Genomic DNA, 19,028 nt, shown 5'->3' with positions numbered 1-19,028 from the left:
TAGTTGCTTCACATATTTTGTCCAGTTTTATAGTTATTTACAGCAGGAAAATAATTCCAATACCCAATCCTGTATTACATTATGACTCAAACTAGAAGTTCCTGTTTTGATGTTTAATACCTTCATAAATGGAAAATTCCAGGTCTTCACTGAAATTTAAACCTATTTACACTTTGTCCTCTAAAGGTAAAAACTCATTCTAACTCTTCTAAGCCTGACACTATTAAGGCATACATATACTTGACATTATTAAGGCAACAAGAAAGGAAAACTGTTTCTTTACATCCTTTTCAGGTTCAGTCATCTTATATCCTCATAGGTTTTATTTTTATATCATTTATTAACTATTTCTCTCCTTTATACTCTCTCTAACCTTTCCTTTCCCTTCTTAGAACCCACAGACCAATAACACTGCACTCTGGAGTTCGGACAGATTTTGGTGCAAAGCAAGATAAATTGTGTTGTGTGCCCGGTACATCAGCCTTCCTTTGAGAAATGCTGCTATCCCAACTTCAATCATGGGGTCCCAGAGAGAAAGGCTGCATTCTTAAATGGCTGCAACCATCTGACCACTGGTTATTCATTCAAGCAGTAGCCAAATGATCCCACTTGAACCAGAGTCCTTTCCTGGCATTTTTTCATTGAATTAGAGGAAAAAATATTAAATATCAAATTGTAAGAACTGCAGAATTTGCAGCTGTTGGTGCCATGCTCCTTACCTATGGAAGAGACAAATCTTCAGTGAAAGAGAATGATCTACTGACATGGAGAGATAAAGATAGGGGTAGAGGGAGGTAGAGGTGGAGGTGGAGGTGGAGGTGGAGGTGGAGGTAGAGGAGAGATGGGGGAAGGGGGGAGAACACATGCTAGTGTCTCCTGATGGTGTTCTAGTCTGTACCTATGGGTACCCTGTTCTCTTCCTGTAGTTTATTTATATGAAATATACTGATTCCTTCTAATAAATTCCCTAAGGTAGTTCATGTCCTGACCAATATTTTTAAAAATGAGAGAATTATTTTTAGGTCTTGCTTACCTGACATCTATAAATTTATCTCAACTTCATGTAAACTTTTGAATTACAGCACTATCCACTAGGCTCATCATACCTGCTCATGTCTATTACGGCATCATTTCAGTAACTGTATCAAAGACACAGCCATTCTGACCAGATCTCTTCATCTTGCACCTCCATGATGTGATTTTGGATCCTATGGCAGTTTTCATTGTTGATCTGAGGGAGTGATACACTAACATTTGAAAAGTCTATAGAAATAATGTTTGCTATCATTTTTAAGTATCTACGTGTAACGGTATTATAACATTTTATATACCTTATTTCTAACTTTCTGTAAGATATCTACTTCACAAAATCCTATTAAGTATGTATTAATTTACATGTCAACAGGAACTGAGTCTCAGGAAGTTTAAGAAGCTTGCTATGCTCACAAAGTTACTATGTGCCAGCACTGGGACTGGACCTCAGAATTCAATGGGATATTACTCCCTTAACCGGGATAGTCTATTGCTATTAATGCCTTCTCAGGTTATTTTAACTTTCTGGGAAGATGCTTGACACGATTGGCTCATATTGAATTTACAATCTACTAAAATCCGTCTGAATTTTTCACAAGAATTGCAATTGATCTAATTTTTTCCCCGTCTAGAACAAATATGAGGTGATATTTTTTTTAACTCAACTACAAGACTTACTGTTTATTTTTTTGAAGCTCTGTGTATTCTGCCCTGTTGATCTTTCTGAACTTTCATTTTCATCTAATGCACTTACTACTTCCAGATTGTGTCTATCAAAAACATGGATGGTGTTTAAGTCTGATGAAAATGTCCAGAGACAATGATAAAAGGTTATACGATGCCTGCAGTATGACATCTACCCATACTCATATCTTTATGCATATACTTTGAGTATGATTATTAACCAGCAGTGAATCTGTTCATCTGGATTTTTATGCACCCTCTATTTGTCCATCTAACATTAATTGAGCATTTAGTTTTCACCAGGCACAAAACTGAGTACTTTATATGTATCACTTTGTAGACCCTGTCAGTGGTCACCTCTATTCTCTCAGGCTTCAACATCATAGGGTATGCCCAGCCGACATTCACCCCCCTGAAGCCTTTCCCTGGAGACTGCCTTCACCCCCACCTGTGGGCAGCACAGGCCAGAAGTGCTGAGAGTTAAAACACCCTAGGAGTGGCCCTCAATCAATGACTGATGGGCATTGCTGTATAAATACCCCAGCTCCTTGGCCTTGGGTGTGATAACCCTGAAGAGCATCTTCTCTATTGACTCTCAACATAGTAACTCACTGGATAACACCCTCTTTATAAGCTGCCATTGACTGCCCTACCAGTTTTTCCTAGGATTATCTTCTAAGTAAACTATTTCTACTCAAATCCTCGCCTCAGAATCTGCTTCTGGGAAAACCCAAAGTAAGACAACCTTATTTAATTTTCACCCAAACTAAAACAACCTTTAAAATTTTTCACTATTATTATCCCCATTTTACAGATGAGAAAATGGAAGTAAAATAACTTGCCTAGGCCAACATTTGGTAAATGGCAGAGTCAGGATTGGATTCCAAAGACCGTGGTGCTGTGTAGCCTCCCATGGTCTCCGGCTGTCACCCATTCACTGCCTTGCTGATACCAGGCTGTGTCATGTACACAGCATTTTCCTGATCAAAGCCAGGTGGGTGAGGGCAGGGGGGCGGGTGATGCAGGAAGGGGTGTTACATTCTCTCACTTAACTCCAACTCTTGCCTCTGCAGGACTGAAGTTTAAAGTTTCTAATTTGTGTGTGTATGTTTCTTTTTGGATACTGAGAAATTCAACTTCTCAATGTTGAGTGGAGAATGGGCTGAACGTGACATGGGATGTAAAGTAGAGGACAAGAATATGTTATCTCAATGGTGTATCACTAAAGTACCCATTTTTGTTCTTTACTTCCCTCCCCTTACCTTTAATACAATTACGGCTACTCTATTTCATCACTCAAGAAAATAAGAGCAATAGATTTCTTTGAATTTTCTGTAAGTCTGAATCACCTATTTTTCTTAGGTTTGAGGACACTTTTTAAAAAAGATCTTCTTAAGGAAAACTATAAGAAAATACAAAAGAAGGCAAAACAATTTAGGACTGTCCATGGACACACACAGCTTCAACAATGATCAGCATATGCCAGTTTTGGCCCACCTACACCCTGCTGTGTCCCGCCTCTCATAGTATGATATCATGGTATCATTTCATTAGGGAATATTTCGGTATATATTTCTAAAATTTAAAGTCTCTTAGGAAAAAAGCAAAGCCAATGCACCACTAATATATCTAAAAACAAAATCAATACTAACTTCCTATAATAAAATATCTGTGTCCCCATTTCCATGTATATATAATATAACCATAAAATACTATACTATATCATAAATGTATACATACACACATGCACACACAATTTCTCCACCCATTGTAAACGGCTGGGAAATGTCTGTAAGTCTCTCTTAACCCATAGGGCACTTTCTCAGTTAGTTGAGGCTGAGTCCATCTCAGGTAGACAATGCTGGTTGTTGACAAGGTAGTGGGAATCTCAGCCACTGAGAGCAGGCAGCTGGGAGACCGCAGGCAGTTACAGGTGGGAGCCCTTTCTTTGGGGTTTAAGCAGTGCCACAGAGTCAGGTAGACCCCAGAGTCGGTCACTGAAACCAAGTGCTCGGCCGTGACACAGCCCTGGGCTGGCAGCATGGGCACTGAGGCTATTTTTTGGGAAGCACCCAGCACATCAGGGTGATCGCTGTCTCATCTGAACTACATGGTCTGGGACTGGAGGTAAACAGTGAAGCCACAGGGCAGGTCTGGATGGAGGAAATCTGGAACCCTCGATGCTAATGAACTGGGAGATGGATGGGAGGGAAAGTGAAGAAGACCTTATGCATTTGGCATTAAATAGGTGAATGCAAATGCTAAAATGACTAATTACTCATCAGATTTAAGGCTGTTCTGAAGACTGTAACTACACTCTAATAAAACAGAATAATAAATGATAATTCTGGGACATTTCTTGGCTTGCTAAGTGCCCTGTGTTCCCCTTAAAGGGAGGCTAGCTACAAGATTGGGAAAGGAAGGCAGACAGTTCTCTTTGTTTCTCCATCCCCAAAAGTCTTACTTTCTGGTTTAAGGTTATATTTTTCACAGTTTCCCAGAAGGTTTCACCCCCAACTGCCTTACTACTGTGGTTATGCCATTCTCTTCTTCACTACAAAACTGGCAATCTGTGCTTCCCTTTTCCCTCTCAGGAATATTCCCTCTGGTCCCTATTTGTCCATTTCAATTAATCACTGGTGTCTCCCCTATTCAAGCTCCATGCTGGCAGCATCTTCTGCTTGAAGATTCTGGTAAGAACCTCAGCAATTTCCCCAGGGTTCTTGACCACCCTCTGGGAAAAACCAAAACAGAAATAATAGGTCCCTCACACCACTGCCCAACATCTTTTCTGTGCGGCAGAAGAATCACAGATGTTCCAAATTATAGCACCTTTGTGTTGCTGGTATGTCTCTCTAAGTTGTTACTTCTTAAGACTCCTTTAGAAAGTTAGGAAAAACAAAAGATGTTTTCCTTTGTATCTGAAAGGAAAGCCTCTCCTCCACAAAACCCATCTGACTTTCCCCATACAAATTAAAAAGAAAAAAAAGTTCACACCTAGAATTTTGAGTGGGAGCCTTTTTTGTGTCCTTCATTTATTACAATGGTAATCAGCCCCAGTGATTGCAATTAGCATTTAGCACTGGAAAGAACAGTGTAACTACTCTTCTTTTCTTGTAATGTCTTTAATTCCTCGTTAGCATCATTTCAGTTGCCAAGCAACCTTCACTTTTATGTTCCATATTTGAAGGGATTATGTCAGAATTATTTTTTTTTAGTCAATTCCTTTTAGAATAGAATAACAACCTTGTGTGCTAGCACACCTCTTTACAAATCCTAATATTGATTACAAGATCACAGTTGTTTAAAATGTGAATTATGGAAAGCAAAGAGTTTATTATAGTGAATCTACTGTCAAAAATTAAATGTGACTATAGTACATATAAATATGCACAGGAGAGAATCTAGAAAGATACACTCAAGAATGTTGATAGGCTTATCTTGCTCTTGGTGGTAGAAGGGGTGACGGCAATTTTCTTCTTTTTGCTAATCTGTATTTTCTAAGGTTTCTGTAGTGATCATGAGCAATTTTTAAAGTTATTAACATTTTCAAAGTATATATGAGAGCTGAGTTACAGTTAGACTTTGTAAGTACAAGAAGTTATGAAATAGTGGGAATTAAATGAGAAAATATATTAAAAGCATTAATACAAACACAGTGTATTCATAATAAATACCCAATAAGTTAGTTATTACCAGAATAATATATTAAAAATTGAATTAAGACACATATAGATGTGTCTTATTAATAATTTAGAAGAGTAGATTAAATTTGGTTGGTTTTTCTAGTCTCTACCTCTTGGTGCTACAAACAGATCAAAAGCACTTTCTTTAAACATCCATATCCTGATGAACTTTCTTCAATTTCATATTCAAAATCCTAATTAAGAACTCATTACACCATCTCACAGCTATTTTCAATCATTTCGACATTATGACAATGAGGCAAAACTAAGGTCTTGAGCTACAAAGTGACTGTCCAAGTACTGTGGTTTTAAGCCAACAACTAACTCAGAAACAGAACTGAAGGTGTCTTTTTCTCCAGCAAAAACTTACTGCAAACTTTTATTGATCAACTACAAAGGTATATAATGTGGAATTATATGCTGGATTTAATAAAAATTTTAACTAAAATGACAATTGAATATTCACCAAATCTTTGGAGTAGGAAAATTTTGTCAAGTTTAGAATTAATAAGAAAGAAAGAGAAACATGGACAAATTTAACCACATAAAATTTTTAAATTTCTATCCATTAACATCCCCAATCAAAATAAAAATGGAAATGAGAGTGGGGAAAAGTGTCCGTAGCAAATGAATTTCAAAGGCTTAATAATGTTTTTATATAAAAAGTTTTGCAAACTGCTAATAACAGAAGCATTAAGAAGCAAGTGATACTCTAGCTGCTCATTGAATTGTGCCTTGAAGAGCTTTACCTTTCTGTATATACCTTGTATTGTATAATAAGGAAAGAACTGCAATTGCAGAACTGTAACCCATAAGAATTTTTAAAATTACCTACATGACTGCTTGTTGAGCTGTATATCAAGAGGTGAAACCTTTCTGTATGTGTATTATATTTTACAATAATGGAAATGGCTGAACTTGTGGAACTGTGACCCATGACATTCTTTGAGATTTGCTCTCTATTTGTGAAATTGTACACTGAAAGTTATCACTGTTATGTATGTATGTTAACGTTCACAATAAAAAAAATGGGAAGAAAATAACAGGTACAATTGCTTTAATCATTTAAATAAATTCATATTTTTGCTTTTGTCTTCTAAAAAAAAAGAGGCAAGTGATAAATGGGCAAAAGATATAAACAGACAATTCACAAAATCAGAAATACAATTAGCAAACAAACTTACACAAAACCACTCCACAAAAGCTTGGTTATATAACGAGTTACCACACTAGGCAGGAAGTGAAGGCAAATGATTAAACAAATGGAATCAGAAACAAATATGATACAGCATATGATACCATCAACAGAAGTTCACACAATGAGGTTTGTTTGGTTGGCTTCCAAAGGATGGTTTAATCCTGGAGAATTTTTAGAAGAGATGAATGAAAAAAAACAAACAAAAGCCAAGGTGATAACTTCAACTTGAGAATGAAATTTCTCAGTTTTAGTTTTTGAATTTCACTGTCAAATCTTTAAGAAAATTGCTCAACCTCACTGATACTTGATTTCCTCATCTCTAAGGTATGTTGTTCCTTTCCTTTGAAGAATGCCTAGAGAGTTGTTTTACAAGATACTTAGATGAAAGAAGCAAAACCATGGCAACAAATTATTACTTTCTCCCAATTAGGTGATACAAAATAAATCTTCCAGTTTTAGGTTCCCTTCCCACCTCAAGACCTGGGAGACAGTGGTATGCTGCTAAATGTTTAACAACAGGTTTTCCAGGGGTGGAGTTGAGGAGCAAGACCTGATTAGTAGCATTTGTCAATTTCCATATCGTAAATACTCCCAACATAGAGAATGTCGAGCTACTAGCATGACTTCCCTGAACGAGTTGCTGAGAAGAGATGCATAGAAGCACACCACTGTGGAGCCTTTACACCATGTAGATACAAATAAGTTCAAGAGCAGAGATAATAGTAAAATGTGGCAATATATTAGGAAGTCATGAGTTTTGAGTATTTCTTACCTACATGAAAATATATTTTTATTGCAAGTTTATATAATTCAACTTTTAATGATGGCAGTGTTTAGCAACCAGCTTACAAAACTCCTAACAAGTTAATCTGCTCTTAGGAGCTGGTAGGAGCCAGTGCAGCCAACCACCGATGGGAGATAATGAAAATATTTTTTCTCACACAATTTTATCTCCCTTTAAAGAAAATAAATAAGACATAAACCCACATTATCCTCTGTGTCTTCAGTACATGACAACTTTTTTTTTTTTTTTTTTTTTTTTTTTTTTTTTTTTTTTTTTGGCCCTCTGGTCCAGTTACTATAACTCAGCATTGATTACATAGTTTACAGAACTCTCACAATAAAATGTGAGGTCCCTTGTTAAAAGATTACTAAAAATTTCAAAACTCTGACAGCAGAGCATTAAACAAAGCGTGGCGCCCTGTGCATCTGCACAGGTTGCGTGCCCATGAAGCTGGCCTTGTTTACGCTCTTCCGCTTCCCCTGTTCTTTTTCTCCCAACCTCTCAAGGACAACCCCAAGTAGGTTTCAGTCCAAACCTACTGTTCCTATGAAACAAGGGCCGAAGTCCAGCAGTTCTAAGTGCTCCAGGTAGAAGCAGAACAGGTGAGCTTCGGGGTGGGGGCTGCCCTTTAGATGAACTTCTCCAGCCATCTCATGATCCTACCACTGCTGTTTCAGTCACTGATTGAAGAGAGAGCGTTTGCTTTCAAACTGTTTTCATTACAGACTTAATAATCTTTATGCCAACATACTGTATCTTAAAAAATCCATTGGAAAAGTGACACTTTTGGAGAGTACTCAGGGGAAGCTCCTCTTTGGCTCCTCTGGCACTAAGCCCCTACTTGTAAGTGTCTGACCCGTGGGAAAAGGGCATAAGTAAGAGATGCCTCCAGCCCTGCAGCACCATAGAATACTAGTCTGAGTGTTACTTCATGGTGGAAATGTTGACGTGGATGTTGCCTTGGAGTGCAAAGAATGGAACTGTCAGTATAACAGACATCCACATTCTGTTTATTTTTGTGGCCAAAAGATTGCACAGGCACAGGCCTACCCTGGGTGGAATGCAGATCTCCTTGAGTGCAGGGGGGCCTGTCCTAGGAGAGGGACCCAAGACTGCTCCAGCTCAGGCTTGCAAGAGCAGCTGCTGGGGACAGGGATTGGAGAACACGAGCAGTGTTCTTTCCCTTTAGTCTGGGGGCATTTTCTCATTTGTTCAATGGAGATAATAATACTTGAGTTGTATTAAGCATAAAAGAAAATAAAGATGGAATGTCAAGAAAAATAAACAACACTCTATAAATATAAGATGTTAGGATATGTTTCCCTTCACACTTACAGGTAAGCAAAGATGTTGGGTTTTTTCCTACCTGGGAGCAGGAGGGCTGCCTCCTGAGGGTCCCTTCCTGGGACATATTTGCAGTTATCTTTCTGATGCTGTAAGAAGTTGCTTTGCCTTCAGAATAGGACAAGGGAAGACCTTTGTGAATTTGGACACTTAAAGCCTTCTGTTTGACCCCAAATGCTGACACCTGTCTTACCAAGTGAAAAATTTTAAAATGCCCAGATGATCTCATAGGTCTTTTCTACCTCTGAAACAGATGGTGTGATTCACATACATTTGACATAAATGTACCAGGTTGTGATGATTCGCCTCATTATGCTCAGTAGAAGAGTAGATTAACTAACAATAATATGCTGAGAATGTAAAGCATGACCTCTGATTAAAACAGAAGGTGGGAGTGGGTTGTTTCATGGTTAAAGTAATGAGCTATGACTCAAGGCTCTAAGTTTCGAATCACAGATCTGTAACCTTGTATGTGATATTGGGAGGCTTGCTGGAGGCCTTCAAAACAACTCTTATTTGCACATGCTGGACCCCATCCTTGAAAGCATTGTAGTAAGTCCTTCCTCTGGAACAGTTGGGGGTAATTAATGGTTAATAATGGTAAAGAGATGGCCATAAGTAAAGACTTCCAAATGCCCATGACGCTTTAGGCAGAATCCCCCTTATTACATGGAGATGCTACCAGAATTCAGATCCCACAGTTTTCAGAAAACCTCTCTGCTGCTTTTCCCCTTCAAGTCAACTGAGTACCCTCTACAGTGCTGTCCAAGAGACTTTCTGGCAACAATGGAAATGCTCTCTATCCACGCTGCCCAGTGGCAGTTACCACATGTGGCCATTGAGCACTGGAAATGTGGCCAGTCAGGCTGAGGAAATTAATTTTAAATTTTGTTTAATTTTAATTAATTTAAATGCAAATATAAATAGCCACATGTGGCTAATGGCTACTATATTGGACAGTGCAGATCTAGCAATTCAATCCTTCTAAAAGCATATGCATGAAGACAATGTTGAGAGAACAATAGAAAGTAAATTAACAAGTGAGTCTTTATGTTCTCCAAACAGGTTATCTTTTTCTTCTTTTATTTTTTAAGTGGTGGGAAGATTGGTTGAAACCAGGATCTGAAGCAAGTGATTACCCAATAGTAATAATAATAATAATAATAATAATAATTTCTGCACATCTAATCTACTTCCCTTTCCTTTCACAGGTATTAAAACACGTAGACTCATTAACAAAAGACTAAACTAGATTGCTCTATTCTAAAGCAAAACTTTTCTGTGCATGCCTGAGGGAAGAACATAGTAAGGTAAGATTCAAAAGAAGCATTTTCTCACCTCTATACTTGCCTCTGATCGCCTCTTAAGAGACCTACAGAAGCACAAGCATATATTTCGGTGTAGATTTTCTTATTGTTATAAGGCCTACCACCAATCCCCAACTTCACTCTCTGCCTGCCTCACATACAATATACATCAACTGATAACCAATGAGCAAGAAGACTCAAAATCGTAGATGAAAGGCCCCAACTCCCATTCCCTCCAGACATAGAATGTTTTTTTTTTTGTCTCTTTGATGTAAATTCTGTGACAGGAAACTGCACAAAAACCCGAGATCTTACCTTGCTGCCTTGCAGCATTCGTGTGGACCCAAGAGGGACTTGAACAAACCTTAGCTGTTCTCCAGATTGACCTCCTCATCTTTGAATTGAGCGTACTCAAACTCTATGTGGTATAAAGAACATATTCTTCCTGCACACCTTAGTTTATCACTGCCCTGTCCTTTTTATATTTGTCTTGAACAGTGCATTTCTTGGGTATCATATGCTCTAAAACAATAGAAATTGGTCACTGTAATTCTTGTGAACTGCCAGAACAATGTAATGCAATTAGGGGTTAATCAATGCGACACGATAAATAAAAGACTGTAAGACTCAATGGGACTCGTTAACAGTTTTTGGATCTTAAGGCACTTTTATTTGGTTCAGCATATTTCAGAAAACAATATATGTTTTTGCCCTTGCAGGATCTGTTGAAGGGAATGGATTAGGCTTGGCTATTTGGGGGAAAGGCCTTCAGAAATGGCCATGTATTTTTCAGGTTGATATTAGGATATTTGAAGGTGAGGAAAACAGCCCTGAACTCAGCAGGTAGTTGCATGATTGGCATGGGGGGAAGAAAGACAGCATGATAAACAGGTTTTTAATCCCAGTTTTCACAATGATGAAACGGTAAGAAAATACATATCTTTATTCATGGTATATCCATAGTGCCCTGCTAAAGACTAGTGAATATGACTACCAACACTGTGTGAGGAACTTTACAGTTTATTGGATGTGGCAATTAGTTGTAAGCAAAGTAGATGAAGAATGGCTCATCATAAACCATTCCATTATTAGTATCTGCTGTCTTCTGGTTTATCTTCTCACATGTATATTTTCTATTTTGAAACAGAAAGCCTTTCATTCTACTCCCGAATTCATCCTTAATGGAAAGATTAAAGTGTAAAAATGAATTTAATTAAAAATAATGTAAAATTTAAATTTAAATGTAATTTTAAGTAATTGTAAAGTTAATTAAATTTTAATGCTAAACTAGTAATAATGAAAATGCTCCGTCTTTTCCAAGTTAAGAAGTCTACAACAAACTCAAAGTGTGGTTTCCAGATCAGTAGCATTAGAATCAACTGGAAACTTGTTAGAAATACAAATTCTTGGACCCCACTCTAGACCAACTAAATCAGAAACACTGGGGTGAGGCCCAGCAATCTGCATTATGAAACACCCTCCCCATGATTTTGATGCACTAAAATTTGAGAACCACTGCTTTAAACCAACACTGAAATAGTTGAATCTATTCGTTGCAATGGTGAAAAGAGTTGTACTAAATGAGCATCCCTAAAATGTCAAATCTTTACAATTCTATGAATAAGGTCTGACCAAATGCTGAAGGTGTCCACCAATAATCCCTAGTTCTGAGTTCTAACTAATCTTCATCTGTACTACCTGAGCTGAGTTGAGTTGCTGCTTCTGATCCAGCCACATGCATTCATCTCCTTCACAGTGGGAGATGGAGGAATACACAGGGGTGCAAAGGGGATGGGTATCACTGGGAATCTTTGAATTTTCCATCAATTTTAATCATTCCTATTTTGGACAGGAACAAATATGTAGTATTTTTCAACACTATTTCACAAATAACAATCAAGAGACAGTGCTCATACAATAAAAGAGAGAGAGAGCGCTTTCTTTTCAGACAATTGCTTGTTCAGCTGCATTAAGTTGTGCATGCTGGATGATGAGTCTTGGTAACAACCAAGTGCAGTGTCTGAAGAATTCACTGGCATTGTGTGTGTCTGGGTGCTTATTTCTCAGACCCTTTATCCTTAATCACAGTGCTGATTAACCAATATCTTCCAGTTGCAAACATTCTGGCCTTACCGAATCCTTTCCTATTCCACAATTGCCCTTTAGGTTTTAAAGGGGAATCATTAAGATTTTATTTGTCCAAATGATCAAAAGGTTTTCAAATTTCTCTTTGATCCACAAGTTTGCACCTGTCAATATTCTTATGTGTCTCTAAAAATGCAAGGACAGAAAAGTATTCAAAGCATCAGACACACATTACTGTATTGTGATTTTTTTTTTTTTTATCATGAGAAAACTTCCATCCTAAAGAAATGGAAATACAAACTCCCCTCAGGAACTTTTCTCACCTTAAATTACACCTCTCATCAGGCCCTATTACACCCACATAGTCATGTGCCATAGGCACCGCAGACTGTCTCCGACATTTCAAAGACTATTTCAGAAGATATTTTTAAAGCCAAATTACAATCTAGGTTGCTATTTTATAAAGCACTTTTTAAGAAAGAACAAAATAATATAGCAGTTTTTATGCATGTGGGCAGTTAGCCAACTCACCAAAAGATTGAATGCAGCTGTCAATGAGATCATCCAGGCTGGCTCCTTTGGCTAAATGTCCCAGAGACACCATCATTCGGAACTGGGTGATCTGGGCCAGGCTGGGATGGGAGGGGAAGGGGCTGCTGGCTGGCTTCGCCTCTAGTCTTGCTTTAGGGGCAGCTCTGCAGCCATGGGCAGGTTTCCTAGGGAAAGAGAGGAGGCAGTGAGTGTGAGCAGAGCATCCAAGGGACAAATAAACTGCCAGCTCCGAGCGCTCTGAAGGCAGATTGGAGAGGAAGAGAGTAGAGATAAAACAATTAATCCCTTGAGTTGGGCTGATAGAAGACATACCCCTCCCACTTGGCAAATGCACCAAACAGACGTGTTGGCTATTAAAGAGACATCTCCCCAGCAAATAACAGGGTGTAATTTCAGTGTTGCAACTAGGGCTCTTCAATCTGGGGTTAAGATAACTGTCTGACGTGGAATATGACTCCCGGGGAGAAATGTAGACCCGGCATCGTGGGACGGAGAACATCTTCTTGACCAAAGGGGGATGTGAAAGGAAATGAAATAAGCTTCAGTGGCCAGAGGAGATTCCAAAAGGAGCTGAGAGGTCACTCTGGTGGGGCACTCTTATGCACACTTTAGACAACCCTTTTTAGGTTCCAAAGAATTGGGGTAGCTGGGTGGTGGATACCTGAAACTATCAAACTACAACCCAGAACCCATGAATCTCGAAGACAGTTGTATAAAAATGTAGCTTATGAGGGGGTGACAATGGGATTGGGAAAGCCATAAGGACCACACTCCACTTTGTCTAGTTTATGGATGGATGAGTAGAAAAATAGGGGAAGGAAACAAACAGACAAAGGTACCCAGTGTTCTTTTTTACTTCAATTGTTCTTTTTCACTCTAATTATTATTCTTGTTATTTTTGTGTGTGTGCTAATGAAGGTGTCAGGGATTGATTTAGGTGATGAATGTACAACTATGTAATGGTACTGTAAACAATCGAAGTACGATTTGTTTTGTATGACTGCATGGTATGTGAATATATCTCAATAAAATGAAGATAAAAAAAAAACTCAGTGAAATATAATAAGAAATTTGGTTACTTTAAAAAAAAAAAAAAGATAACTGTCTGGCTATGCCCCATTCTGGAAGGAGAGAGGCAGAGGCAAGACTGTATCTTGGCAATCCTTGGCTACTAGCAATATTTTTTTTTTATTTTAGACACTAGGCCACTGACTTGAGTTTTAAGAACTGTTTAAGTTAGTATCATCTTCAGCTAAATTAATTCATCTTGGACAATACCAAGATGTTGTAGAAGGTCAGGTAGCCTTGGAAATGTCTTTTAGGATTTGGGGGGAGAAGTCAAAGACTGAGGAACTATGCGCAGGGGAACTATGTGCAATGTGAAGGATTATGTTGTGGTGTTTAGATTTTCAAGTTAGACATGGTTTTCTCACAAATCTTAGTTGGTTTTAAGATCCTGTTTTTCATTATTGATAACATGGATATACATTGTGGGTCATTTTTTATCACTAACCATCATTCTATCAAGTCCTCACTTGGGACTTCATTAACTGAAAAAGGAAGCAGAGCTTATGAGAGCTTTGGTTCAGAACTGAAGGTAAAAGGACAAGTCTGGACCTGGAAATGTCTTAGAATTCTAATAGATCACCTCTGTCGATTTACAGTTAGCTTTATCTTTGGTCATGACCTCATCGGCACAAGAAACTTTGTTTGGAAAGTGATATGAAGAAGGTTATGCATTTTATTTTCCTCTGTTAAAAAAATAGAAAAGCACACACATATATCTATAATCTTTTACAGTGTAATGGTCATGGGTGTTGTTGCTGGTAACTTCTTTGAGCATACAGTTAATTTTCCTCTCCCTATTGTGGCTTTGGTCATTTCATAATTTACTACCAAAAAGGAGAAGAAAAAGAAAATAGAAATATACCTTAGATCCTTAACTTTAGCTATTCACTATGGGTTATGACAAACATATGATGACATTCATTAGTAAATAAGTGCTTATTCTATGAGTTAGACATTATGATAGGCCAGAGTAGACCACAGTGAGATAGTCTATCAAAGGTACTTTGTAAATTATAAAACATACTCTTTATATGTTAGTTTTTGTTGTTGTTGGTGGTGTTATATAGAAGTATTCTGTAAGTGGCCTAATACAACATTTAAGTGGAGAATCAGACCTAGACCATGAAAAGATAACTAACTACATAAATCTTAAATATGTGTCCTCTGTCAAGGCTAAGAAATGTGATGTTTTCAGAGAAGGGAGAACTCAGTTCCAGCAGGAGTGTTTGGGAAGGCATCTCAGACGAGATATAATCTCACCCAAAAAGGACTGAAGAAGTGCTCAGATAAAAATAAAATGTGAATTTTGGGAAAACCAGCCTGCTAAATAACAATGTACTGAACAATGGGGCCACTCAGTCTACAGCCAGACTTGTGGAGGAAACACCCTGGCCCTTCAGGTTCTGTTTCAATCTAGCTCCAGCGTGCTAGTCTGGAGTAGCTGAGGGCCTGATGAAATCCATATAACAACTGGCTGTAGGGCATCTGCTAACCCAAAGTCAGTGAGCAGACATTGCCCAGGACTCCTAAAAGATCGGATTGGTGTTACAGCACTCAGTTAAGTTACTGGCCATTATTGAATTTTATCCAGACCCTATGGTAGCCCCAGGACCAGATCAGATTTTGAAAACAAGAGAAAATAACAGTAGCCACCATGAATTGAGACCTTATGAAATGGCAGGCACTGAGCTGAGGAGTTATATCATCTTTAATGCTTATAGCCCAGAAAGATGTTACCTCCATTTCATGATGATAAAACTGAGTCTAAAAGAGATTAAATTACATAGTCAATGTTATCTATTGTACCTGGAACAGTGCACTATTCATGCTATCAGAGTTAGCAAGTAGATGGAACATAAAGGCAGAAAAGGTCAACTCAATTTAAAAAAAATGTAAAATCCTCCAGAAGCATAGCTGATAACATAAAGGCTGAATTTCAGGCCCTACTCCATCTGCAGGTCCCCAGAACTGTCCTCAAATCCCAGATTCAGTGGCATTAATTATATTCACAGTGCTGTGCTACCACTACTGCCATTCATTGGATGGACTCTGCATGGCCACTTCCCAAATCCCTCATGTGGAGTCCAGGCTCAGCAGGGCAATGTGACCAGCCACTGGTGGCAGAGACAAGCTAGAAGCCAGGCCTCCTATGTCCTGTTCCATGCTCCCAGCCATGCTCTCTTCCCTTCTTGGAAGCACTGTCAACACTGTCAACTGGGGCCGGTTGTCTAGTGTTGAAATTAGCCAACATTCTGTCCTAGTGGCTGCCTTACCACCAATAAGACTCCCAACAAAGGTGGGGTAAGGGAAAGAGGAAAATAAAGTCATTCTCAGTAGAAATTTCTTTTTCTCTTATGTTTCCACACCACCTCTCCCTAGACCCTGGAGAAAAGGCAAGTACAACCAGAGGCTGTGTCTCCAGGCAGGGATCCTCCTGCTGGGGCTGGAGAAATGGTTACATCACTCTCTCAACCAGGAAATCCAAGGAAAATTCCATTTCCTCTCTCAGTTGGTGGTATCACCCATTCAGGACTCCTAAACCTGCTCTGGTTTCTAATTGTGGTAATGTTTCCTAGTGTTACCGGCAGAGAAACCACTTTGGTTTACAAGGTTTTTCTCAGAGGTAGAAGGTTTTACCGGAACTAGGAAGGATTGGGGTACGTTCAGGTAGAAAGCAAGAACCTGAAGGGAATATTTAGGATAGAAGAAGAGAAGGGAGGGTGAAAGGTCCTATCAGGGAAATATGGAGGCCAGAGAGCCTCAGAGGGCTTGGGCATTAAGAACCAGAGAGAAGAGAAACTATTAAAAAAAACAAATTGCAACCTAAGAGGTCTGGGGAAATGGGGAATAATATGAACCACAAACTAGGAAACTTGTCTCTCCTGACTGGTTGCCTTGTGACAAACCTTCAAATTACTCTGTCTCTTCTGATGAAATGACTGCAGATAAGGATTTATAAAATGCTTTATTATAGGCAGGTGTAAGGGCGTTTTAACAACCCATAGAAAGAATGGCCTCTAAGTCTGCCAAGCCATATTTGTAAAGGATAGTGGCCAAATATTTCTTGGCCAACTCCCTTATGAATGAAAATAATAATACTTAAAAAAAAAAAAAAAAAAAAAAGCACGAGCAAAATCAGTTAACATGAAGGTTTTTCTGGACCTGAAAGTGGTCAAGGCCCCAAAGGGTTTGCTGAGGGAAATGGTCAAATTTTAGGTGGAATCCTCTCCAGGCACAGGCATCTCAGTGGAGGTCACAATTTCTGACTGGACTTTTAGTGCAATTTTTATCAAGCCTAGAAGATTAAGGAATGAAATGGAGGAAGAGAACTGGCACTTCCTCAACTTTCTTTGCAGTGGAAGGTGACCTTTATTGGCTCCTGGTGAGCATTCCTTCCAGTCCTGTCTTCTCCATATAATATAAACTCAATTTAATTTACTCAGGCCCCACCCCCACCCCAATCTAGTGCAAGGTACTGTGGGCCAAGGACCATTAATATCAGGTGAATGGAAGTACCAAAAGTTTAGCATGGCAAAGCTCCCTGCCTCAACTGGGTCTGGTAGTGCAGGCTGGGCACTGCACAGTCACATCAGAGTCCATGTGAATGGGCCCCCTTGGAGTTGTGAAATGCACAATTTGCCCAGCCCTGTCAAGAGGCCAAGCCGTGGTCCAGGCAGTTGACCGGTTTTGGCCTTTGGAAGATAAACTCACACCTGGCTCCTCCAGGACTCCTTTCCCCCAAAGCCCTTTCACTCACTGTCACTCGTGCTTCATATTCCATCACCCCAAGAGCCTCTTAAAACATCTCTCTTGAATCACAGTGGGGAGAAGGGGTTTGCAGGTTTCCACCCACAAAACTATACAGTTCCCTGACCCACAGACCTGGAAGCTTCTCTGGGGTAGGGGCGACCAAGCAGTCAGTACCACTTATGCTTGCTCGCGGTGCAAGCCCAAAGCTCTAAACGCTGTTGGCCCCTCTGGGCCCCGCCTGAGCGCCGAAGGGCCGGGAGAGGCCGCTAGATGGCGCTGCCGGTGCCCCGCGCCCTCAGCAGGTGAGGGTGGAGCGGAAAGTCCAAGGGTGGGAGTCCCCGGCCTCTGGTGGTGAGGATCCGGGGGAATGGGTGGCAGCCGTCGGCGGGCGAGGACTAGGTCAGTTAAGGGCTTCGACCCTAGCAATGACAGATCTAGCTTGGCAAACAATGGCCTGGCGGCCGCGTCGCCCCTCTACAACCCCAGCTCTCTCCCTTGTCACTCGAGCGCGGGGCGCTCCGGGCGTGTCCGCACCCGGTGCCGGTCTCCCCGGGCTTCAGCCAGGGACCCCGGCCTTCTGTCGCCCCTCACCCCGGGACAACAACTTCCTGTAGGAAGAGGCGCCCCTGCTCCTCGCAGCCCGCCTCCGACTCCTGCCCCCCACCCCCATCAGTGAGAAGAGTTCAGGGGGCCGCCCGCTCACTTGTCCCTTCCCCCAAAAGAAAACTTGGTGCTCCCGTGGGTCTGGGTCCGGAAAGCGCTCTCTCGGCGACCCGCCGCGTCTACTCACCGCGGAGCCTCTCTCGCCTTGCCCAGGGTGCCCATGGCCGCGGCCCGCGCTCCTGGCGCGGGCTCACCTAGCGCGGCGGAACCGGCTCGGCGGGGCGCGAAGCATTGCCGCCGCCGCCGCCGCCCGCCTGGGCTCTCGCCGCCCCCGGGCCGCCTGCCCGCGGCTCTCGGAGCCAGGTGAGCCCGTCGTAGGCGCACCCGCAGGCACAAACTTTGTGTGAGCGCGCGCCCTCTCCCTTACACTCGCACACACGCGCACATACACACACACGCTCGCTCGCTCGCCCGAACCACCTGACAAGCGCTGATGTTATCGGCTGTAGGAAATGTGTGGCGCTCTTCAGTTCTTCTCCGAAACCTGCCCCCATTACTCGGTAGTGCCTAGAGGCCTGGGCCTCTCGCAGTTCCCTCCTTTCACCCCTGCCGTCTACAGCACTCAGCCAAAGGATTAAGTACGAAGGGGAGCGAAAGAAGTGGAGGGGGGGAGGCTCCTGGTTATACTGAATCCCACCAACTCCGCGCCTCGCGGAGGATCTGTGAGCCGGCTCCTTCCACCTGAGCCGGAGGAAGTGGGGTTCACCGAGCGGCTCTCGCGGGTTCCCCCAGGCTCCCCCCACTCTCCGCGGTCTGGCCGTCTCCTGTCCGAGGCCTGGGACCGCTGCTTGCGGCTTTCATTTCTGGCTCCCAAGGACTCCTAGCCCCCTCTTTTATATAGATCAGAGCCGGGATCGGGGTTAAGAACAGTTGTG

General features: G+C 41.0%; 1 protein-coding gene across 2 annotated transcripts in view; it reads right to left on the bottom strand.

The window, feature by feature from the left end:
* RASGRP1 (RAS guanyl releasing protein 1) overlaps positions 1–18,799 on the bottom strand; it is an 80,458-nt gene extending 61,659 nt beyond the window's left edge. Inside the window, exons 1-2 of one of the 2 annotated variants that reach the window (XM_037834339.1) lie at positions 18,574–18,799; positions 12,652–12,836 (exon numbers count right to left, since the gene is read on the bottom strand). In XM_037834339.1, the coding sequence (XP_037690267.1) occupies positions 12,652–12,836; positions 18,574–18,647 (259 nt within the window). In that variant the 5' untranslated portion in view covers positions 18,648–18,799. Of the gene's footprint in view, positions 1–12,651; positions 12,837–18,280; positions 18,530–18,573 lie in introns of those variants that run through there. The other variant, XM_037834340.1, reaches the window with a different exon arrangement.
* Between the last annotated feature and the right edge of the window lie 229 nt (positions 18,800–19,028).

Source organism: Choloepus didactylus, chromosome 4, assembly GCF_015220235.1.
Source record: "Choloepus didactylus isolate mChoDid1 chromosome 4, mChoDid1.pri, whole genome shotgun sequence".
In the NCBI taxonomy this organism is placed as follows: Eukaryota; Metazoa; Chordata; class Mammalia; order Pilosa; family Megalonychidae; genus Choloepus; species Choloepus didactylus.
This window is presented reverse-complemented; position numbering and strand designations above follow the sequence as displayed.